The sequence below is a fragment of the Genypterus blacodes genome, unplaced genomic scaffold (assembly GCF_046128005.1).
Source record: "Genypterus blacodes isolate CSIRO-AG114 ecotype Tasmania unplaced genomic scaffold, CSIRO-AGI_Gbla_v1 ptg000070l_1, whole genome shotgun sequence".
Lineage (NCBI taxonomy): Eukaryota > Metazoa > Chordata > Actinopteri > Ophidiiformes > Ophidiidae > Genypterus > Genypterus blacodes.
Window position 1 is genome coordinate 433653 of NW_027466880.1, and position 24631 is coordinate 458283.

At 43.7% G+C, this 24631-nt stretch overlaps 1 protein-coding gene across 5 annotated transcripts in view; it reads right to left on the reverse strand.

Annotated features, from left to right (window-relative positions):
* The window catches only part of LOC143005277 (retinoic acid receptor gamma-B-like), a 29526-nt gene extending 8216 nt beyond the window's left edge, over positions 1 to 21310 (reverse strand). The window contains exons 1-3 of one of the 5 annotated variants that reach the window (XM_076156578.1): positions 21087 to 21310; positions 13882 to 14049; positions 11539 to 11946 (exon numbers count right to left, since the gene is read on the reverse strand). In XM_076156578.1, coding sequence (XP_076012693.1) covers positions 11539 to 11946; positions 13882 to 13906 — 433 coding nt within the window. In that variant the 5' untranslated portion in view covers positions 13907 to 14049; positions 21087 to 21310. Of the gene's footprint in view, positions 1 to 5579; positions 5599 to 6306; positions 6828 to 10947; positions 10965 to 11538; positions 11947 to 13881; positions 14050 to 20712; positions 20864 to 21086 lie in introns of those variants that run through there. The other 4 variants (XM_076156579.1, XM_076156582.1, XM_076156580.1 and 1 more) reach the window with 4 other exon arrangements.
* Positions 21311 to 24631: the final 3321 nt, after the last annotated feature.

A 24631-nucleotide genomic window follows, 5' to 3' on the forward strand; every position in this document is an offset into this window, starting at 1 on the left:
CCTTTGCGTTCTTTCGTTCGTAAAATTGGAGACGTTGGCGACGTGAAGTACGATGCTGAGAGAGTATCACGTTTGACACATCGGCGTATGATTGACTGAAGAGTAGGTAACATTACGTTTTATGGTGAACAGGTGGTGAAGACTATTGTGCGTTTTGTGCGTGTGCTAGTGTTCCAGCCCAGGTGTGGGAGGTGGAAGCGAAGGAGGCGGAGTTTGACTGAGTGGCACTGTAACACGAGCACTGTTTTCTGTTTATATAGAAACACTGACAATGTAAAAGTGGCCCTGAGAGAACAAGTGGAAAACATAGCTGCTATTGAAATGGAGAAGCCGCATCTGGCGCCAGGAGAGACGCGGTGACTGACGGCGTCTGAGGACGGTGAGAGACGAGGAGGGACGGACGTGACTCAGAGGAAGGCGACAGAGCGAGAGACGTTGGGGCTGAACACAGTGGGGAGGGGGGGTTGGCGGGGAAGAGAGAGAGAGAGAGAGAGAGAGAGAGAGAGCCTTTACCTGGCTCGGAGGAAGAAGAGGAGGGAGCCAGGAGCTGTCAGGATCTGTCATCACCCTGAACTGAGCTCAGCCTTAGTGCTCTGAGTCTGGGCTTTAGGAAAAAAAAGACCTCTCCCTTCTTAACCTGCAGCTCACCCCGCCGTGTGTCACAACATCAATCAGCACACCTCTGCTGAACACACAGGAGACAAACCCCACCTTTCAGAAGCCACATTTATCAGCTGGCCTGGTACATCTTGAAATCAGTGTGTGTGTGTGTGTGTGTGTGTGTGTGTGAGAAAACTCCTGCGCTGAGTTTCACATATGGATGGAAGAAAAGTGTGCCTAATCTCTGCTATAAATGTTCCACTCTAACACAGAACCAAAGTCAAAATGGAGACTCGGGACATTTCCCCCCCTCTAAGCTCCTCTTGTGTGAATATGCTGACTCAGCTTCTATCAGTGAAGTACAGGAAGTAAACAGTATTGCTGGATCTCACTCCTCCTCCCCTCTGTCTGCCAGTTTACACTTTAGTCTTGTGTTTGTTGTCAGGTCAACACATCTCTGTTTAGACAACGACAGCCAGCGCCTGACTTAGCAGCTGTTGAATGAGAGAAGAGTTCAATCAGGACAGGAAATGATCCAAAACTATATTGTTAAGATAAGAATAAGAAGAATCCTATAGAATTGCTTTACTAACATTAATAACAACAGAACGTAATGCCCTTTAAAACTTTTCTTTTCTTTATTAAAATTATTTCTCTTTATTTACTGCTTATAAAACTATTTGTTACAATTATTATACAAACAATAAAGAATGGTTTTGTTATTATAAAGTTGTATCAAAATAGTTTTCTTGCTCATTACGCCTTTAGAAAAGATGGTGGAATGTAATTGTATGAAATCACACACACACACACACACACACACACACACACACACACACACACACACAGGTGGTGCTATATATTGATGATGGCGACTCGGTGTGTCACATCGTGCGTCCCATTGATCTCGACTTTAGCCTGAAGGTACACGGACCCTCAACACAAAGATTTCCGTAACTATTCATCTAAATCTATATTCTTATTTTATTTCATTATCGTAAACAAGTTCCTCCCGTTTCCCTGCTGAGATTCCTTTGGACGGCAAATTCAGTTTTTACATAACTTCCTACCCCACAAAATGTTCTGCAGCACACTGTGGAATGTGCCTGCACATGTGAATATGTGTGTGAGGCTGCCGCACGGGGGCTGTGTTTGCGTGTGTGTGTGTGTTTGTGTGTGTGTGTGTGTTTGTGATGGGTCTCAGCAGTAACACTCTCAGAAACACACAGGGCCAGGAAAACAACTCTTCCCTCCATTTTTAAATAGACGCAGCAATGAAACCCTGATTGGGCAGCGGTGATCACTGCAGTTTCTCCTGACCGGCGTGTGTTAAGCTTTGAGGTTACAGTAACACGGTGTTAATCACCGGCACATAAAGAGTTGAGCTCCGAGCCTCAGATACGCTGAGTGAGTAATTACCACAGGAACAGGGAGGAGATGGGGGAGATCTCAGTGACAATCCCTTTCATCAGCTGTTTTAAGTTCAATACCAGCAACCCCCCCCCCCCCCCCCCCCCCCCCCGCCCCCGCACAACTCCAGCTCAGCCCTCACCAATAACCCCCCCCCCCTCTCTCTCTCCCCCCTCCCCCCTCTATCCTCTCCTGCCTTCCTGCCCTGGCGGGGAGGAGGAGCCCTTCCTGTCGTTGGCGGCGCCTTTTAAAGGAAAGCCTGTGAAAACCATGGGCTACTGTCCAGGAGATGGCTCTATAAAAACAGCAACACCAAACAGGAACACACACACAAACACACACACACAATGCCAGATGCATTGTGGACACACTTTTCACACACATTTGCTTGAGCTCACCCTGACAAACGAAAAATGACAAACCCTAGTCAAATCCCCAAAGCTTCAATGTAAGGTTCACACACTGATGGATTGCGTCACATGATTCACGGCTCGCACACGTTTGAAGTCGGCGCCGGTCACGTGTGCGTTTGTGTCTACAGGGCGGACGAGGTTTGGAGTGAGACAAAACCTGGAAAGCGGCGTTACGTATGATATTTTTTCTTCTTCCTTGGCCTTGGAGTCGAGCTTTGTGAGACGTGAGGGGGGGTTGGTGCTTTTTTTACGGGACAGGCTGTTAAATCTGGGTTTGCCCCCCATTCATCATCACGCATACAATACATCCTTTCTTCCTTTTAACACCCTATAAAGCCGCTTCTATTTTTCTTTTTCAGTTTAATCTCTTTATATCCCGCTTCTATTTCGGGCTTAAATGAATGAAAAATGAATTGAGGAGTGCCCGAAGAAGACGAATCTGAAGATAACACGGGGAGGTGGAGACAGAATCTGGGACAAGAAGCCAAGATACACACAAACACACTTCCAGCCTCTAACACTCACTCATCAGCGACCTCACATCGTCTCTGCTGCTATGGTTTTCTTTAATAATCAGCGAATCCACTACTTCATCATGTGGAGTATATTAGGATGTTTGAGATCAGCGAGAACTGGTAGGGTCAAACTCGCTTTGTTTACATACACACTACAAGTATTGCTTAAAAAAGTCAAATTAATTTTGATCTGCATTTAGATTTCCTGGGAAAGCCAATTTCACCAGTAACTGTACATGATGTAAATGTGTTTGATTGTCTTGTTTATGTCTCTTACATACATATAGACTGGCTGGCTGGAGGCTGGTGTGTTAGTAGACTTTGTGCGGATGCTGGTTTTGTTTTTCATCTGGACTGATCCACCACCAGGTTTGTGAGAGACTCAAAGTGTTAAAAAGGGCCACAGGATTTAAGATGTAAGACGAAAAGATCTACAGTCCTTTGTGTCAAAATAAACCCTACTGACACAATCAGCCATGTGATATTTGAGCCAATAACAGCCTGGGGGACGGATCTGAAAGCTTTAAAGACAATAGACGCACTCTAAATTGGCCTTGGAGGCTCCTTTCATTGTTTCCAAACCAAGTGGAGTAGATAGATTAGAGAAGCTCAGGAAGGCTAAGCAGGAAAGTTGACTGTCCAGTTGGAAAACCGAGGATTTCACACCAAACGAGGTCTGTGCCACTCAAGGTACAGTGACCATGTGGCTGGTTTCATCATCCAGAGAGGAAATAGCAAGAGAGAGAGAGAGAAAGAGAGAGAGAGAGCGAGAGAGATCAATCCACTCCTTCCTTACTTACTTACTTACTTACTTAACAACTCCTCTATTGACTTCCTGCTATTGACAGTAACGGCGTTACATCATTGTGTAGGTGGCGCTGTTTAACATTATTCTCCCCTGTGATCTGAGGGTGTTGGCGGAATGCTGAGGCAGGATCCATTGAAGAGATGAAGGATGTGAGGAAGAGGATTATCACTGAATAAGAAGGAGCGCATTCTCCCTGAAGGCCCGACACACCAAAATGCAAAAGAGATACAGGGCGGCAGGAAGGGGGGGCAGGGGGGTTAATCCCAGATCTAACCTCACAAACACACACACACACACACCTTTCATCCCTCCTCTCTTTCAACTACACGCTGGGGCTAATCTCTTAATTGTCCTTTGTAATTGTAATAGAATAATTAAAACCTCTTGATTGCACAACACGAGCCGTGTAAGATGAGCGGCAACACACACTCATGCTCAGAGGGAGAGGCAAGCTTAGAAAAAAAAGAGGAGAAAACAAAATGTCACAGGAGGAGAAACTCTCCCCCCCCCCGCTTGTCCCCACAGGAGACAGTGACAGAGGGAGCAGACAGACTTTGGCATGTCCTCGCTCCTTTAATGCCTCCTGACGTTGAAACAAAGGAAGGCAGAGAGAGAGGTGCTGAACTGCCTCACATAAAAACACAGGAAAGGATGACCCCCCCCTCCTCCTCCTCCCTTTACCACACACTCACACAGAGAGAGAGAGAGAGAGAGAGAAGAGTGTGTCACACAGTGATGCAGAGGCCAAAATGCTCAGGAATTTGGAGCGGCTGTGTGCACCGGTGCATGTTCACTGAAAGCAATACTGAAAAGCAAACAAATCACTTTTGTTCGCTTCCAGTTGATAAAATGCGATGTTGGCAAAGGCCCACCAAGGAAAAATGTGTGAAAGGAGACAATAAAAAATAATGTCAATAAGTGTTAAAAATATGCAATATTATCAGAGAAGCTGCTGGGTTTCTGACTTTGTCACAATGGAAACCCAAAGGAGAGAATCAAAAGTGTGTCTTTGCTCCAAAACAGAGCCTGGAAATGAAAGCTATTAATAAATAAACTACATAATCTTTAAGTTTAAAGGTGTCAGTAATGCAACAATTCCAATCAGATACAAGACAAATGGATCAGTCCCTACAAGCAAGTCTGAGGTTTGGCCGAGTCGACGCTGTGCTGACATGTCGGAGCCCCGAATTAGGAATCAGGTTATTGATACAGAGTAAAGATCGGACGACCTAATCGCTTTCGGTGTTTGCGGGGGGAAAAAACCTGCTGATTTTATAGAGGAGAAGAAGTCATTATGATTCATTTGCAGCCTCTCAGTTTGGCATCTGCAGAGGTTCCTCAGCGAGTGGAAACAGGCTCTGCTGTGGTCTTTGTCATCCCCACTGCTCATCCATCTCTATTAGCCGGGCTGACAGTGGCCTCGATACATCGGCATCCAAATAATTGCAGAAGAAGAATCAGCTCAAAGGGCAAAGCCAGATTATTATTTGGCCAGGTTAGATGATTTATCGCTCAAATTAAAATCTTGGGAAGCGGCTGCTGTTTGATTCTCTGAGACTCCAAAGAAGTCCGAATACGAACTCCATGACATAAACAATGGCTCTGGCTGTTTCTTACTTATCTTGTCAGCCTGTGTGTGTGTGTGTATAGATACGTGTGCGGGTGATTGTTCCTGTCTGGTAGTTTTTTAGGTTTTGCAACACAACTGTATCTTAATACCTGATGCAATCACTCCCTCCTCAGCTCAGCGCTTTTGAGAGGCTGTCAGAGGAATGTTACGCCGAGTTAGGAGTTAGGAAAGAGGGGAGGAGGGAGGGAGGGAGGGATTCATACCTCATCTTCTAACAATGGACTTTTCATTCCCGCAATCATCTTTTCCTCATCAGATTACGCCGTACGTGAACAGAGAAAGGGGGCCGTTTCCTACACACACATCACAGCATGAACGCTCGCGCACATGGGAGAGAGTGGTGTGAGTGTAAAGTGCATGTGGAGGAGCGTACAAAGTGCAGCTGTCCATTCATATCTTTGTGTAGATTACTGTGATATTCTCTCAAAACCTGAAGTGTCAAGTCTTTACATTCAGGGTCCATGTGATTTCATGGCTTGTTTGGGCCCCTTAGTCTCAGTCAGAGCGTCAGTCTTCTCTATGTGTGTGTGTGTGTGTGTGTGTGTGGACGCTGGATGTCTGTTTCTGGACGCACCGCAGGGTCAAGTCCCTGTATTGTTTAAAAGAGCTGTCAGTCAAGTGAAGTCATTCATAAAGAAAACAAACACGCCGACGATTAAATGTGCACTCCCTCACTGACTGACACACACACACACACAGGCTCTGACACACACTAAGCACATAAACAAACAAACTGCAGGGTGAGAATGGGTACACAGAATCGAAAGGAATCTGACTCTTCCTGTGGAGAGCTCTATGATAACAAAACCAGTACTCTGATAAGAACTCACTCACACACACACACACACACACACACACTCTCTCTCTCTCTCACACACACACTTTTCCAGTCTGATGGACAGGATGAGAAGCCCAGGAGCGAGTACTCACACTGAATGCTGCTGGTCCCGGCCCAGGCGAAGGGGTCCAGGCCCGAGAAGTACGGGGTGCTCTTTCCCAGCATGCAGGAGCCTTGGCTGGACACATCGAAGAGGGGCCGCGGGGCCAAACCCAGGGCCTCCATGCAGTCAAACATGCTCCTGTGCCACTGCCCGGGACTCTAAACTTCACTTAGCATACAGCCCTTGACTGCTTTGACTCCAGGTGTTCTCTGTCTGTCCCCCCCCGTCTGTCTCTGTCTGTCTCTACCCCCCTGACACTGTCCCCTCCCGTCCCTGTGCCACCTTCTCACTGTCCTAAATTCCACCCTTGCCTGTCTCCTCGTCCTCCCCTTGGTGACTTCTTGCCTTCACTGGCTGTTTTGCTCCGGCCTGATCTGTAACTGATCTGCACTCCCCCCTCTCTGCAGCTCTCTGGGCCTCTCTCTCTCTCTTTCTCTCTCTCTCCAACACACAGCTATCTGCATGCTCTCTGAGGGGGGCGGGGCCCAGGAGGAAGAGGAGTGACTGACGTAAGAAAAAAAAAAAGGGCCGGGGTGGGGTGTGTGTGTATGTGTGTGCGCCGTCTCCTATTGGCCTCATATCAAACCCTCTCTCTCTCTCTCTCTCTCTCTCTCTCTCTCTCTCTTTTCTCCTTCAGGCTCTCCCGCTCGCCTCTTCACATTTCATATTCTACAAATGAAAACAAACACTGCCTTGACCTCTCTCTCCACTCGTCTCTTTGCTCTCCCTCCTCTTCATCAAAGTTACAATCCGTAGTCAACTCTAAACGAAACAGAACTCCTGAAATCCAACCGTTGATCACATCAATTGATTTAAAACTAATTCATCACCGGGGCCAGTAAGTCTAAATTATGAATGTGTTGCAGTGCCGTTAAAGGAGAGTTAACGTGGGTTTGTGTGTTCATTTGTGATCAATAGAGGAGCGCAGAATGCTAATGTTTCATCATTAAAACAAACCCTGAAGTGAGATCCTGGTTAGATTTATACAGTCGTGAGGAGGAGAAACTTTCTTTTTGTGTTTGCACAGCGGGGAGCTCTGATTGGCCCGAGGTGCAGGAACGCATTAAGAAAGAAAACAACACCACACAACAATAAGTCATGTTTCTATGATGTTTTTCTGTTTTGATTTATTGTGAAATGCTTTTGCTTCTATAATGAAATATTGCAGTGTTTACCGGTTTGTTTGTTTAGTTCTGAAATTGATTAATGTTCATCTCCACGGTTTCAAAAAAAAAGAAGTAGCACTGCATTGCAACTGCTTAGAAATGAAAAGTTGAATGTGCTTCATTTTCTAACTAATTGTCTTCTCGGCGTCTTTGTTAAGACGCTTTGAACACTCGTAAATAAACTAGACAGATGAGACATGTCTTCAAAAGTAAGAGTCCATTCCAGTCTTTAGCCTGTGAGCTCATCAGCGCCCCCTGTGTCCACGCGTCCCTCTCCCTGTCCCCTTCCGTCTGTCTCTTCTTCTCTCTGTCCCCATCCAGACGTTACTTGTCTCTCAAACTTTGTGTCGCCAATCCTTATTTAATTTCTTTAACCTTGACTCGAAGCGATGCAGTTCCTCTCCTGGTGGTTATTGAATACGGCAACGAACTGAGATTCATCCGAAAAACCTCAACGCAACACAACACAACACAACAACACACACCACAGCAGCTCAGTCTGGATAGTTTGTATACTACGCACTAGACAACCTCACCCTCCTCCCTTTCCTTCCCTCGTTCGAGAGGGATGAACTCTGGAAGAAACCCCCACTGGGGCTCTAACACCCCCTTCTCTCTCTCTCTCTCTCACACACACACACACACACATGCACACTGATTTCCAAACTTGTCCTGCCTGTGGCTTCTAAATTCTCTTTTTATGTGTTTTCCCCAACTTCATTTCTCATTTTCTTTGTTTCTCCCTCCGTTCCTTTTGTTTGTGTTCCCCCCCACACTCCCTTTCTCTCTGTGCTGCAGTGCTGTGATGAAGTGTGAGATAATCAGATCCACCCTTCCTCACAGTTTATTTTTACTTTTCCATATAGATATTGTGTGTGTGTGTGTACTCTGGAAATTCACCTCCCCTGGGTCTCAGAATTGAGCTTTTACCTGCCTTTCAGCATTAGCATGCATATGCATACACACACACACACACACACCAATGGCACACTGCAGGGAGTAGAGCTGCACAATATCAGCCTGCTGTGCTCTCTCCACACCTTGAGACAATTACCCACCCACAACTCCCCGCCTCGCGCCACCCAACCCCCTGTCCTGCTTTGAGGAGACACACACACACAAATTAAGGCAATGTGAAGAAAAAAGTCAAATTTTTCCTTCACTTCTAACAAAACCCCGAGCAGCTCTCATTGTGTGTTTGCCCCTGCAACTCCAAACACAGAGCTCCTCTGGTCTCATTTGCCTCCTCTTTTCACACACACACACACTTGTAAGAGGAGCGAGTCACATTACAAACTATTCACAATCAGGTTCTTCAGCTATTCATCGTGTCGTCATGTCTGACACAAACACACAGAGCAGAACAATGTCCTCCCTCTCCCTGTGTGTCTCGTCCAGACCGGCCTCACATATTTGCACAAGTACGACTGCAAGCACGCAAATATAAATATAGTCACAAATGTAAGGCAGTGAGCGCCGCACTGCTGGTTTGTGATATTCATGAGTGTCGGAATGTGTGTGTGTGTGTGTGTGTGTGTGTGTTCCAATGGGTAGACGATTATGTGTGTGTGTGTGTGTGTGTGCTTAAACAGAGTGCCTCTGATGACAGACACAAAGAAAAACACACAAGCCCCGCTCTGTGCCTTAAGTTTCGAGTTACTCATATCACACAAACACACAAACACACACACACACACACACACACACACACACACATACTCAAAACATTACAAAGGACAAGATGTGACTAGTCGAGAAATTGCAAAAGGACATTGTGTTCATTGTGGAAAAATACTCTATTCTTTCCCAACAGAGTGGAAATTCATCTCTTCTCACAGCTAACAATGATGTCCATGTACTTATGTAATGTAATAATGATCCAGAAGTCAATAAAAATGCGTTGAACATGCAATCATTTTTTAGAAATGTCCAATTTAATTATTTATTTATTTAATTCTTCAGAATGACCACAATGGAATCTTGTTTATGATAGATTCCTTTGAGCAGAGGAAATGCCAGCATTGGTTAAATGATCCCCTACTGTCAAACGACGATTATGTGATTGATTGTGCGATTGATTGTGTGATTGATTGTGACTGTGATTGATTTAAGTCAATGGAAGGTTTGAGTGTCATGCCATTAGTGAACACAGTCTAATCTTCTACACGTTCTCATCAGACCTGAGTGGAACTTGTTAACCTTTTCAACCTATTTCTACATGTTGCAAGTGAATTGGAGAAAGGACTTCTACATTGTTAAATTGGTTTAAGACAGTAAATAATGATCAAAATTGCACCTGTTGGGAGTCCATAAGGCATAACTTTATTACCACAATGGCACAAATGATGTCATCCTCATGTGTGTGCCTAATAAAGATCAGTGAGTGTAATCAAAGATCCAACTTGTCCAACTTGTCCTGAGACAATATTCTAATCAATCAGATATGGTAAGTAAAGCTTTGAATTATTATTACTATTTGATTATATTCATATATTTGAGACATATAAATACAGTTATTTACAGATGATATTTATCTATGTTTCACTGAAATGATTTTTCCTGATTATACCATACATGTTTATTTTTGCACTTTCCATGTTTCCTCCCTTTGTCTTTAGAGAGAGAGAGAGCCAGAGAGAGACATAAGCACAGAATGAGACCCGGTGTATCCTCAGTTGGATTCCTGAATGAAACCTTCCTCGTAGTATTACTAATATAATATTACATGTAATATTATATTAGTAATAATACGATGTTCATAGCAGTCATATGTGTATGACTGCTATGAACATAAGTGGAACATGACTCCCAGACTGATACTCAGTAGACACAAATATTGTATGACTCTGAGTCTTGGAATCTTTTGCTTTGTCACATAAACCCACTGTAATTACAGTATGAGGGAGGATTATTGACACAAAATGGCCGCTGTTATCGCTCCATCTCTGTCTGTAGACACACCGTATGTATACGTGTTGAGTGCTGCTCGTCTGCTAAAGTCTCTGCTACTGAGCCAGAGATTACAGAGCAACAGATAACAGTTGCTCACTGAACAGAATAACTACACACACACGCACACACAAACACACACGCAAATGTACACACGCACACGCACACTGATTGATTGACTCAGCAGGTATTGCTACACCTGATGCCCTGATGCTAATCTCACAGATGTGTGTGTCTGTCCACACACACATCGCTCACATAGGGAAGCAGAAAGCGTTATTGTGAGTATATACACACACTAATGTGTTTTAGCTGCAGGTATTGAGTTTATAGGTGTTTAGAAGGTGAAACTGTCCTGACATGGGGGAAATGTGAAACGGTTCCAAGTAAAGACAATAAATGTTTACAAGACACGGACCGTCTGGATGTGTTAAACGGATTAATATTAGGAAAATGTAGGAATAAGACATGAAATGTTTGTTAAATGAAGTATAGCAGACAGAACGTGAACTTACTCTAACTCGTTTCCTCCCTGTTAATGTCTCTCATTCTAAGTGAAGTGCAATATCGCCCCCCATCTGTCTAAACGGGAACTCCGCTTCTGTCAAACAAGGCTTTTACAGTTTGGAATGAAGCGACCCGATCCAAACACTACCAAGAATGTTTAATGTGTGGAAATGTAATGATTTGATCCTCCTCCATGGTGAGTGGCACGCTACAAAGGAGAGGCCGTGCTATGTTTCCAGTTTTTTTTCCAGGCAGGCCTCTCAGCCACCAGCCTGGTTTACCACACGGAAAATAAGGAAACTTTCCTGGAAGGTCTCAGGCACGGCAACACAGCTCTTCTCTTCTCTTCACTTCTCTTCTCTTCTCTGCTCTTCTCAATTTCACTTCTCTTCTCTTTCATTTCTCTTGTTGTGCCTCATGACTGAACCTTACGCACTTACTTTTGAACTCAACAAAAAGGAACTTAATGGAAAATTGGGGACTTAATCGTCATTATGGATTGCTTTGCTTATAGTTTATTAATACATGGCCCCCTTGTTTAGTTGCTGCAGTAAAGGAAGTGAGTGAGTAAGAAACACCAAATCAGTTGTATTACTCACATAAAGCAGCCATCTCTTTGGGCAGGTCGGCCCCAAACCGGCCAAAGAGGTTGCTGCTGGCCAGCAGGTCGAAGGGGGAGTGGCTCCGCATGGAGTTAAAGGTGAACGGGTACATAGCGCGGGGAAAGCCAGTCATGTGACCCAACTGCTGCTCCCTGTTGGTTGCCATGGTCAAAAGTGCTCTTGGTGGCTCAGCAAAAGGCGAGATGAGGTGACGTCTGGCCGTTTCCTTTTCCCGAGTCTCTGTCAGGGAGCTGCTGCGAGTCTGAAACGTCCCAGTGCCATTCAGCGGCTCTTGGCTGCTCCGCCGCAGGCTCTGGAAAGACGAGGGAGGTGCTGACCACGGAGGAAGAGCTGGAGAGAGAGGCCGGGAGCCAAGTCTGGGTAAGATGGCCACAGGTCCCGAGTCTGTTGAAAGGAGGGAGGAGAAGGAGGAGGTGTCAATTACTGACCACTAACAGGGCACAGTGGCTTCCTTCATCATCTCAAGTCAAATCAAAGACAGCCACAAACATTTCACTCACTTTCTAAGACCAAAGCAATTAGCAGCTGGAAGCGGCCAAAAGCAAACACAAGGCAACGCCGGGAGGACGCAGAGACAACAAACACAAAGAGAAGCTGGAGAGGCAGAGGGGGTCTGACACTTCTCTTTTACTTTGTGTCTTCCCAGCAGTGCAATGATTTCAGACGATGCCATATGATTTCAATCAGTGGGACTGTGTTATAAAGGCTCTCTGTGTTCCCTCTGCCAGCCTGCCAGAGCACAGCCAGCCACAACATGGGTACAATTAACCCTTTGCAACAAGTGTCGGGCAGGACGTATATAGTGAAGGATCAGGGAGCAACGTTCTGATCAGCTCGCCTTCTGTCTCTGTGCACTCACATGAAGAATCAATAAGTCAATCAATAGATAAATCAGAGACAGATGGCTGCTTTCTCTGATTCGTTGCTCAAAACACAAACACATGTACGCATATATACAGACACACACACACACTCAGAAAGTAAGTCTGCTTGTATGTCTTTCTTTCTTTCTTTCTTTCTTTCTTTCTTTCTTTCTTTCTTTCGTTCATTTCATTTCCTTCCCTCTTCTTCCTTTCTCACTTCCTTTCTTGCTTCCTTGTGCCCTTTGCTGTTTCTATTCTTCACCCTCTGTTCCATCCTTTTTTTTGTAATTCCACAGACAGTTTCAGGTGAAAATCGATGGTTACTTTCAAGTCAGTGAAACTTGGAAAAGCAGTAGTTTTACTCTCAACTTTTAAAGGTTGTGTAATATGCTGTTAAATCTACTCAGATCTATTGCTAAGCTACCAGACTTCTGTATCCACTTATTATTACAGCAGCTTTTCTTTCCCACACTCGCATGCACATACATGTTCACATTCACACACACAAAGTCAGCCCAGTCAGTATTGTTTTTAAAGTCATATTTCCCATATTGACGTTTTTTTCTTCTTGTGTAGCTGCTTGGCTGTGCTGCGGTTTTTCTTCGCTGTGAGGGCCAGGCAGGGATAGTCCCCTTCAAACATCTAACAAAGAGCTTTTGTGTTGGAGGATCAAAGAATCCCAAACACATGTTGAACAAATTGTGTAGTTTTAAAAAGTGATTCCAAACATACAGTGGTGTGCAGTAGTGAAATTGTCCCGGAATATCTGTGCAGCCATGCCTGTCTGAGAGCAGAACACAGTAACATACAAGCACAGACATGTAAGCCGAGCCAGTGAATATACACAGATGTTCAGCCACTTTAATCATGTTCACTGGCAAGTAATGAGTGCGAACCGCTCAGCTTTCACACGTGCTGAAGCACCATTGAAAGCTGCAATTGACCTTGAAGAATGAAGGAGTAAATACGGGGGACGGAGCATCCCGCCGCAGATGCTGCCTCTCTGCCTCTCCACCAGTCGCAACGCAAAGAGTATGCGAGTATGAAACCCAGATGTACAAAAGGAACCGGGGAAGAAAATAGAGTATGTGTTGACGGTAGGGGAAAAAGATGGAAACAAAGGAAAGGAGAGGAGAGGAACGGTTTGTTTCAAAGCATCTGGCAGGCCATATGCAAGAAGTGAGCAATGCCCAATTAATTAGAGCCATACTGAGAAACGGATTAATAAAAAGAAAGAATGGACTGTGGTGACCCAGCACAGGGTGAGGGAGGGAGGGAGGGAGTGAGGGAGGGGGAGAGGGAGGAAGGGGGGGGAAACATACATAAAAATAAAGACGTTGGTTTTATTTCCCACTATAAACTATGAAATAATGCAGTCCCAAGCCAAGCAGCAGTTTCTTTCTCTCTAATGAGTAACACCTTCTTCTCTCTCTCTCTCTGTCTCTCTCTCACTCACTCTCTCTCTCTCTCTCTCTGTCCATCCCTCGCTCCCTCTCGCCCTCTCTCCAGGGGGAATACACCTTGGGCAGGGGCAACAAAAGCAGCGCTGTGTCTCCGGGCCTCCGGGCCTCAATGCTGCCTTTATGAGACCTGGCTGGGTCAGGTCAGACTGGGTCGCCTGATCCTGGGGACACACACACACACACACACATATATAAAGAATCATGGTTCAGCATCAGAATACCTGAATTGGAATGAGAAGTAGCTGTCAGTGTGTGTGTGTGTGTGTGTGTGTGTGTGTGTGTGTGTGTGTGTGTGATTAGGGAGTGGGAGGAATAGGTGAGACACACACAACACAACAAACAATCAGCTACACGTTAATGCTTTTACAAACCATCACAGTAACTACAGTTGCCTCATCGTGTTGGGTGCTTTAGTGCCATTGAGCCAATGTGTGAACAGCTGAAATGATCTAAACTGGTTTTGAACACCGTGTTTTTTTAAGGGCCTTATTAGGAGGATCACCTGGATCTGGTTATCCTGGCTGTAAGTGTGACTTGACTTTATGGTTTTCAACCCAATGCTACTCAGGGCCACAGCAATGAAATCACACACACACACACACACACACACACACACACACACACACACACAGAGCAGAAGGCAGAGAAGGTCATTACTGTGCAAGGTTTTCACTATGAGCTCAAATTAAACTTGTTTTGGCCAGACAACTTTGTTTTGACTTTGACAGCTCTTGCTCTATAATTACTTTCTCAATCATTTCTCCTCCAGACACATTTCTTATTACTGCGCTGCGTTTTTTATGTGCTCGTGTGTATAATGGAAAAACTAGCATGACATTATGGCAGTAAACACCTTTATTCTGGAGGCCTTTTGGATAGATTTCCAATGGTTTGATTTGTCGTCATTGAGTAAATCATCCTGACGGCCCTGTAAACAAATGCATCCACTCAGAGCACACAGCCCATGTGGAGATAATTCAGCGCAGGGGATTTCGGGGCAATGGCTGCCGGTCAATCTTGAGTTTTATGGTATAACGAGCCAAGTGTTGACAAATGTGTAGCTTGTGTCAGTCAATGCAGGTCAGTGAGTGAGCTGTGCCTTCAATTAAAGTGTCTGAAAATTATAGCTGTACCCAAGAGTGTGAGTTAGAACAATTTCCAGCAGGTCATCTCAAAACTTATTCACTTGTCATTTGCTCTACATAGTAACTTGTTTACAGCCACATTTATTGATTTTTGGTCATGTGAAGTTCAAAAACATCCTCAATGGCACACAGTACTGTTCTGTTATTCTAATGACTCGTCTTTATTGCCTAATAATTTGCTCAGCAGACACAGAGCAACACTAGCAATCCAGTGATGTAGTTTTTCTGTCCAACCGATAACCGTAACTCTGATTTGAACTCAATCAACTCAAGGACACAAAACACATTGCATTCCTGATTCTGATTGGTCAAAATAGGGGCTGGATAAAAACAATTCAGGCTGGCTAACGACCGACACAACTGGGCGGTAATTTTGTACATCTAATGCTTTCAGACTGGCTGGTCTTGAGATTGAAAAGCCAATCAAATCCATCGTTTCATTCTGATGCTGTCACAAGTAGGAGATTTGGTAGAGCATCTAAGGACGAGATGCGGGCCGTACTTGTTCGTGTACGTGTTTGGCGTGATAAAGGAAAATCCGAAAAGCTTCATTCATTCATTCATCATTTTCCTTAACATTCGCTAAAGGATTCCTGTCTGACTCTGCCAGCCTTGTAACAGTTCGTGACCAGTTGAGGGCTGCGTTTGCCCCTGTGCTTTCCCGGGCACATCGACTATTACTCGCTTCGGAATAAGAAAAGAGCAGAGCTTGAAAAATGAGTGAGTAGAGATGAAATAGCACAAAGAATGTTTTTGACCATCACTGTGAGGAATGGAATTGTAGAATTCTCCCCAGTAATGAATAATGTAGCAGTGTCTGTGAGAGTCCAGACTACATTTAAACAGACTCCGGATGATGACAGTGGTCAAAAAATACCATGAGACCATGAAGAATGAATCAGACATAGAAGACGAATTGTCTCTGCAGACATATTTTTCAGTCCTGTATTTATCAAGATAAGAAGGCACTTTTCTTTCATTCTTTTTTTCTTTCTTAGCTCTTCTCTGAAAGGATTGAGCTGCCTTCGCGAAACAGAGGCCTTAAGGGGCTAAACGTACGCAACTCACCTTCCCCTCAGCTTTTCCATAGCTGTCAACAACAACAACATATCAACAATCATTTTCCAGCCTTATTGCTTCTGACTGTGATGGGTGAACGCTGTATTTTACGCCTCGCTAGGGGAGAATATTGACTTAGGCCGGAATATCGAATTTCAGTAGGATTGTAACAGTACACAGTATACAACTCAAACAACTCGTCATTCACCAATGCTCTTTATTTGGTCTGTTAAGTGCTATAAATTTCCATTCACTTTGAAACTTTTTATGGGACACAGTGGTGTCATAGCTTAGTCTTACTTGGAAAGACTACAGTGAGGACAAATTGGAAGCAGAGTGTGTACGTATGTGCTTTGCTCCACAGCATATAACGAGGTATTTTATTATGTTTGATCATTTAATTGCTTACTCTGCGTCATTAGAATGTGAAATGGAAAATATGATGTATTTTTCTATAAACGTGTGTTTACCCACTCTGCCACATCTGCCAGTCGCCCCACTGAGACTGTGAACACTTCAGTGAAATTACAAATGTATGTTTGTGCGATGACAGACTCACTTGGACCCCAGAAAGGCCCTGAAATGACGATTTTCTTCACTTTTTCCTGTAAGCTAAGGGGCGAAACTAAAACGTAGTGTTTTTCGTATTCCGGCTGTTTTTACATCGTTCTATTTCCAAAGTCTTAGAGTGTGGCTTTCGTTCCTTGAGCCTTGTGACTCAGCTGGAAAATAGGTGGTTATTCAGTGGTTGAGGGCTACAGGCCTTCTCTTTATGCTGGCTTGCTTGTCCTGTGTTTTTCTTCAGGGGGAATGATATTTTCCCTGTTTCTGTCTTTTATTTTGAAAGGTATTTGTTATCGTGGTGTTTTCATCGTATTGTTTAATGACGTTGACGTGATGTTAATGACAGATAAAACAGTATTTTATGTCAGTCAGACTTAATTTGGAAAAATGCATGAATTGTTCAAAATTAATGGTTGGAGTTTTTAGTCTTCTCTCCCTGAAACAAACCACACCGTCTCATGTATTACACAGTCGAGCCGATCAGGTTTGAGGAGCCTGCTTGGATGTGACGGAAAAGTATGACTTCAATGAGGATAATTAACTGCAAACCGTAAAACCACAATCGAATGTATTCTGAAGGAACGAGCCAAAAGATGTGCTGTACTGGCAAGACGGAGTAAGAAAATGCACATAAACACTAAAACCATTGCAGAAAAAACACAGGCACCATCAGCCACAAACAATATAATTAGATTTTCCAGCAAATAACCAAACTCTATTTTACGTCAAAGTGACATGTAAAAGTTTCCTTTGAGGAATGCAAATACAGCCAAGTCCATAAAATATCAGCATCTTACAGCAATCTAGTAACCACAAACCGTTTCTGTCTTTGGTAAACACATCATTTTAATTTATGCAAGCTGTTACGTTAGGTACAGTAAATCAACAATATATACATACTGTATGGGTACAGTGTATGTAAGGCCTAAATAAATATTTGGATATCCATTTCCCAAGAGTTATAATTCAGAAACATCTTTGAGAATGATCACTAGGCATTAAACTTGTTAAAATAGCTGCTTTCCTGTAAACAGGATCAGATTTTCCTTACTATGTTTAGGCTCAGTGTGTGTGTGTGTGTGGGTAGAAATATGAGCGCTTTTCACAACACGGGTACTTTTTCGGGAACTCAGGAACTTTCCTTTGTTTTGTTTTTAGCTCCCGGACATTGCTGATTGGTCAAAAGCAAGCATCCCCGCTTGACAACCATAATCCTTAAATGCTTGTGTTTAGCCTTTTTGCTGCCAAAATCTAAGAAAAATCTAAGAAAACCTCATCCGATCTGTAAGAAAAGTTGGACCATTTTCAACATAAACATGTAATTCTTGATTTAAAGAGAACACTAATAATTCAATTTTAAACTGATTTCTTGAAGCCCATAGCCACAATAATAGAATGTTCATAGATTTCATTTCATTTGCTTTTCTACAGAAATTTCCAGAGTCTGGCTGTAGAAGGAGCTCCAAGTCCCACTTGTGGTACACCCACCACATGTTGAGAACCGCCGTACTACACTATTATTGGTCATAATATGATCCAGTTACATATCCAGCTATTTACTCCCATCTTTTCCGCTGATGTTTCTGATGTGATTCCTTCTACAAACCGGCCATACTCAACTTTCGGCTTTATTTTTTTCTAACTTGATTTATTTTAACTTTTTCCTTGTCTGTCTGGGGAGCTCAGTCTAGTATTGATTGAAGACGTGTACAGCGTTACGCTCTTTGACACATACCGTACGTGTTATTGGTCTATGCAGGTAAATGGCACTGGACTGTGTTTCCTGGAGTTCAGTCATTTAAGCTACTCAGTGTAAAAGCAATGAGACAGTGTGAATGTTGCTAATGGGGATGATGTTGATGAAAGTGTTGTTTAATAAAACACACAATGTTGTCATTATGTGGAGTCACCCTGTGGGCTGCTGAGGGTCTGCAGGTCAAAGCTGGGGTCGGCCCCTGTCGCTCCAGGCCCAGGAGCCTGGTCATGGGTCAGGCCTAATTGAGGCATTTGGTAGACAGCTTTTCATTTAGTATTAAAGTGAAAAGTGAGTCTAAAGTCCTGCCAGGGCACACACACACACACACACACACACACACACACACACACACACACACACTCACACCCGCATAGACACACAGACACACACACAGAGAATCTCTGTTCCGCTCTTTCTTTACAGAGAGGATTTAAGTGTGTTTAAAGGACTTGTAGCTTGTGCTGAAGAGGAGCCTTAGGCCATGATTAAAAACACTGAGGAGCTTTTTCAGACACACTGAAACACTTTCAGACTTGAATTTTGAGAAAGTGCAGTGAATGCAACAGTGATCGTAACAACTGACTTTGTTACAAATTTCCCGAATGAAACGAGCATGACAATCCAAACCACAGCCAGCACAGGGTTCTCACCAAAACACTTGTAAATAACTGCATCTGTAATTATGCCACTCGCGAAAACAAGCAGCAAATGTTGTACTTTGTTTATGGACGTCTCAAGTTTCCAATGAAAGCGAGCTACCGAGACAACAGCTCCGTACGAAATTTAACTCAGCCGACACATATGAGGAACGAAGGTGACGACGATTTCTGTAATGTTGATGAAATAAAGGAGAAAAGAAAGATGCGAGAGGGACCGAGAGAGAGGGAGAGAGAGAAAGAGATAGAGAGAGGAGCCAGACAGCCTTCTCTGCCTTAGGGGCTGTCATTCTTACAAAGTGTGGAGAACAAAGATGAGATTGCAATGTGGTTAAAGGAGTTACATCCAACACAAAAGCCTAGGAATGATGAAACCAAAGAAGAAACTCGCAAGAAATTCATTCACAGAGTTAAGGTCCATAAGCTGAGAGAGAAACGAAAGAGTGAGAAAATGAAGCAGAATAGGAGTGACTGACGTTCTACAGACATCCACTATAGAGGAGAGGAGAAGAGAAGAAGAGAAGAAGAGAAGAGAGAAGAGAGAAGAAGAGAAGAGAAGAGAAGAGAAGAGAAGAGAAGAGAAGAGAAGAGAAGAGAAGAGAAGAGAAGAGAAGAGAAGAGAAGAGAAGAGAAGAGAAGAGAAGAGAAGAGAAGAGAAGAGAAGCTATATTTAGATGTTGTGAGTCCATCATTGTTTTCCAGAGTGGGATTTCTGATGCAGTATGCATTGTTTACACCCAGATGTTTATGTCCCGCTCTTCCACGTCTCCCTCCTTAGCACTAATGTCGCTCCAGAATGTGATGACGAACGTTCCAATCAGACATTAGGAAAATTAATCTGGAGTAGATTTGTCACTGGCAGGGCATGGAGCGGCCGTGCAGAGTATAGAAAGGCACGGTGCGAGCGGTCAGCAGGATGGTGTGAGTGGAAGGACGCAGACAGCTCGGATTAACGCCGCAGAAACACTTAGCAGACAAATAGCATCTTCATGACGAATCATCAATCTGGCAGTGTGTCCCTTCATAAACGCACCACAAACATACACACACACACTAACACAACGTCAAGAGGCAACAGCGATGATTCTCCCCCTAATAACCACAGCAGCCTTATTTCAATGTTTCCATCTCTCTTATGCAATTGTATGGTGGTAACCTGTTTACATAAGCGTGCGGGAGGACAAGTGGCTGTGTGTGTGCACACACACTCAGGTATACCAGACCTACTTAGCCATTTGTGCGGCTGATGAAGCTATCCATCAACACTGACAGCCCGCCTGTTGGCCTGCAGAGAGCCTGCAGGCTGAGGCAACCTCCCCGTCTGCTACTGGAAAATACAATTGTTTCTTACTGAACTCACCTGTAAAATGCCTGATACATGCAACAAAAATATAATATTATTATATTATAATGTCCGCAACTGTTTTGCTTTGAAAATGTTCCTTATACATTCCTGCTCACTGTATCTCGGTGCTGCTCACAACCTTTCAGCAACTGTGCCTCAGGTTTATATGAAGGCAGGAACAAACAGAGACAGACATCCATCAAAGAGGCAAACACACACACACACACACACAGACACACACACACACACACACACACAGACACACAGACATACACACATGTAAGCATTCATCTACTCACATGGAGCAGCTCCGGAGCACATGCAAGAGTCGATCAGCTTTCATTCCCCTCCTTTAGCTCTTTCTGTTGTTCTTTCTCCCTCTCTGGAAATCTCTGTTCTCAATTAAAGCTGTCCTCAGGAAACTCAATCTCTCCACTCATGCCGTCCCATTCTTCTAAACACACTCACAGGAACACACACACACACACACACACACACACACACACACACTACTACACACACACACACACTCACACATCTCACTCATGCTCTGACATGTCTCCTTGTGTATTTTCCCTTTCTCACACACCAACCCCCAAAAAAGTTAGTAAGAAAGGTAGAAAACTAGATCCAGACAGGCACTTATAAAAGGGACTGAAAATCCAAAACCTACCAGAGCCAGGATGGGTTCAGTGCGTAGCCCGAAGAGCGCTGAGAGTGAGCGTGTGAGTGAGAGAGATGAGCTGAGAAGAAGCGCAGTAGTTCTGTTTGTCAGTCAAGAAGTGCCTCACACAGCGACGATACAGCACAGCCTGTTGCAATCCACCTCCCTCTCCTTTTTTCCGTCTCTCTCTCTCTCTCTCCCTCTCTCTCTCCCTCTCTCTCTCTGCCTCTCTCTCTCTCTCTCTAACGTGCACCCTCTCACTCTCCTTCTGAAATCATCGTGTACTTTGATTCACAAACCCTGCCTCTGTCACGTGATCCAACACTTCAAATATACAGCACATTTTTCACCATCCACAGAATGCCCGAAGGAAGGGAAAATAGGGTCCAGAGAGCTTAGGTTTCAACTTGCTGCCCACCCCCACCCTCCCCCCACCCCTCTCTCTCTCTCTCTCTCTTTCTCTCTCTTTTTCTCTCTTTCCCTCTCTCTCTCTCTCTCTCTCTCTGGCTTTCTTTGTCTCCCGTTCTCCCCCCCTTTTACCTCTGCGCTTGTCAATCAACTCTCTTTTGTTGCGTTTTAACTCTGCAATTGTTTGTTTGAGTGTCTAAATGCATTTCACTCTTTTGCTGGCCACTTCGGGAAAAGGCCCACACTAAACACTGGCGCTGTGCATGCATGCATGTACACACCCCCACACTAATGAAACAGTCATTAACTCGCAGACATACACAAACTCACATGCTGCGGAGGGCTGCACACCTTTGGGGATATCAGTATCAGCTCTTGGCTCTTTGCTCTGTGTTTACAATGCCTAAATGTTCTGACTGCAGCCAGCCAGTGTGGGAGTCCAGGGGCCTGGGGCCAATCGAGGGCCACTCAGTGCTCTATTGTAATGAAACAACCACAATGGTAAAGAAATAGTATGCCTCAGAATGATGGAAACATGACTCCATGAACTGATCAGTGAGATTCAGTGACAACACGCTGCAGCTCGTGATAATGACACACATACTCCCATCTCACTCATGCATCTAAAATAACTGTGGGTGTCATTCTATTCTATACTTCCACTCTGGAAGTCATACAAAGAGCCTGCTGATATATATGCTAGATGACTTTATTAAACCTCTGTAACACAAACTTGAGCTATTTTCCATCTTGCCTAGCCTGCGACTTACAAAGAGCCATTCTCTTGGTAGTTTCTATGCCTTTAAATCAGTTTAAGCAGACTCTTTTCCTCCTACAGGATTTTCCTAAGCAAATCAGCCCACAGGTTTTTGCGGTAAGGAAACATTTATTGGCGATATATTCAATCTGTGGTGCGATCAGACCTGACTCATTGGCCCCTTAGGGCCAGGTGCTACCTGCCTCTACCTGTCAGAGATTGAGATACAATGTCTACTACTGTCTGGCCACAGTGACGAGTATCCACTAAGAACTCAATGCACACAGTGCAGGTCGCCATCTGAGCCAAACAAAGGAACAGCACTATCTCACCGCTTTGCACAGGTTTTTGAGTTTATTAAGACACAGCCACTCTCTTAGGTGTGACTAGGCCAAACATGTAAACATATACACAACAATGCCTCTAAACTGATGAAAATAGGCATTAAATGTCTTGAAAGTATTGTTAGTCTATGTTGATATTCCATATAAAAGCCAGACAGACTGTGCAGTTTTTGGAACACACCCGCATTTCATATCCTGAATAATCTCTGGCCTGGTTCTATGTCTATATAAATATATATATTTCCATATATTTCAGCTTTCCAAACCACTGTTCCAAATGGTTTCCATTGTGGAGGCAAATGTTATTATACACATGAAGCCTGCACTGCTTCACACTGGTCTGCTCCTGGGTGACACACACGCTCTGCCATAAAATAAAATAAAATAAAATAAAATAAAATAAAATAAAATAAAATAAAATAAAATAAAATAAAATAAAATAAAATAAAATAAAATGAAATAAAATGAAATTAAATTAAATTAAATTAAATTAAATTAAATTAAATTAAATTAAATTAAATTAAATAAATGAGGACTACATACATGAATGAATAAGTAGTCCTGTAAAGTGATGTGTTATAGTGATAGTAGAATATATTTTGTGCATGTAAGAGCTGAAAATATATACAGTACATATATTAGTTACTTAGTGAGTTAGTTACTTAGTTAGTTAGCTGTCATAGGCACTTTAAAACACAGGGTAATGAAGGACAGGTGGCCTGGTTTCTCACAGCAGAACACAAATTCACAATAATAAAACCAGACACAAGAACACAAGAGATTAATAAAATCACAATATATACAGACATTGAAACAATAAAAACATGCAAACAAACAGGGGGCGGGCATGAGTCATAAGAATGAGCATGTGATTATTATTATTATTATCATATGCACTTTATTGTTTAAGATTGTAACTGCTTGTGGGTAAATTCTGTCTCTGCGGCTGCTCAATGGGGCACTGATGCTGCAATGGCGTTTCCCCCAATGGCAAAACAGTAAATCATTGTCAAAATCTGTGATCACTTTATAGGCACAAATATAAAAGCAGCCAGCATCTCCCCACCACAGGCCCGCTGCTGTAACCACTGTGTCACTGCCAAACAGGCTCAGTGAGGGAGGTGGAAGGTTATTACTGTTTGTGTTTCAGTGTCAGTGAAATGTGCAAAGAGCAGGGGAGCGTATTTATGGACGTCTGGACCAGTCTGAAAGCAGCATTTGTGCATTTCTTACTTTTGACTCTATGGGGCAGTAATGTTGTATTCTTGCTCTTACTTACAGTACCGATATGCATGTAAATGTGACAAATTAAACTGATTTTGATTGACAAACAATGAGGAAAAGTAGAAAAGATAAGATGAGGTAGATTATAAGAGTGTCTGCTGCTGGTAAAAACAAACTGCGACTAACAGGGAAGAAGGAAGAAGCAAGAAATGAAAGTGGAAAAACTGAGGAGGAAAAAAGAGGGGAGCTTATAACTTTGTGCCGAGCTTGAGATGGGGCCCTTTTTGGAAGCGAGCATTGGAGAAACCGCAGAATGGTGCGACTCCAGAGTTAAGGGGAGGAGGAAGAGGAGGCTGGGTGGGGTGGAGGAGGAAAGAGGGAGAGAGGGGTGGGGGGGGGGCAAGGAAAAAGAGTGGAGAAGAGAGAGAGAAGAAAAGAAAGGCTGAAGGAGGGGGAGGAGGAGGAGGAGGAGGGTGCAGACGGCAGGTTTTAATCAGCAACAGGCTGTTGGTAATGAGATCACTATCCCACTGCTCTCAGATTGATGTCATGTGAAGCCCTGTGGTGCACACACAGGCATGCAGAGGATGACAGGCATGCATGACAAGCTCACATACACACACACACACACTTACAAACATACAAGCAAACATGAAGAGAGGCGAAGAAGAAAAGTTACACTTGTATGAGGCAAGCAATACCCACAAACCAAAATACACACATACACACCAGATACAAAGAGCCATTACAGTAATACACCACTACTCCCTGCTGTTAATTTTCTTCCAGCAACGTGCACACAAATATAATCACACCCACAC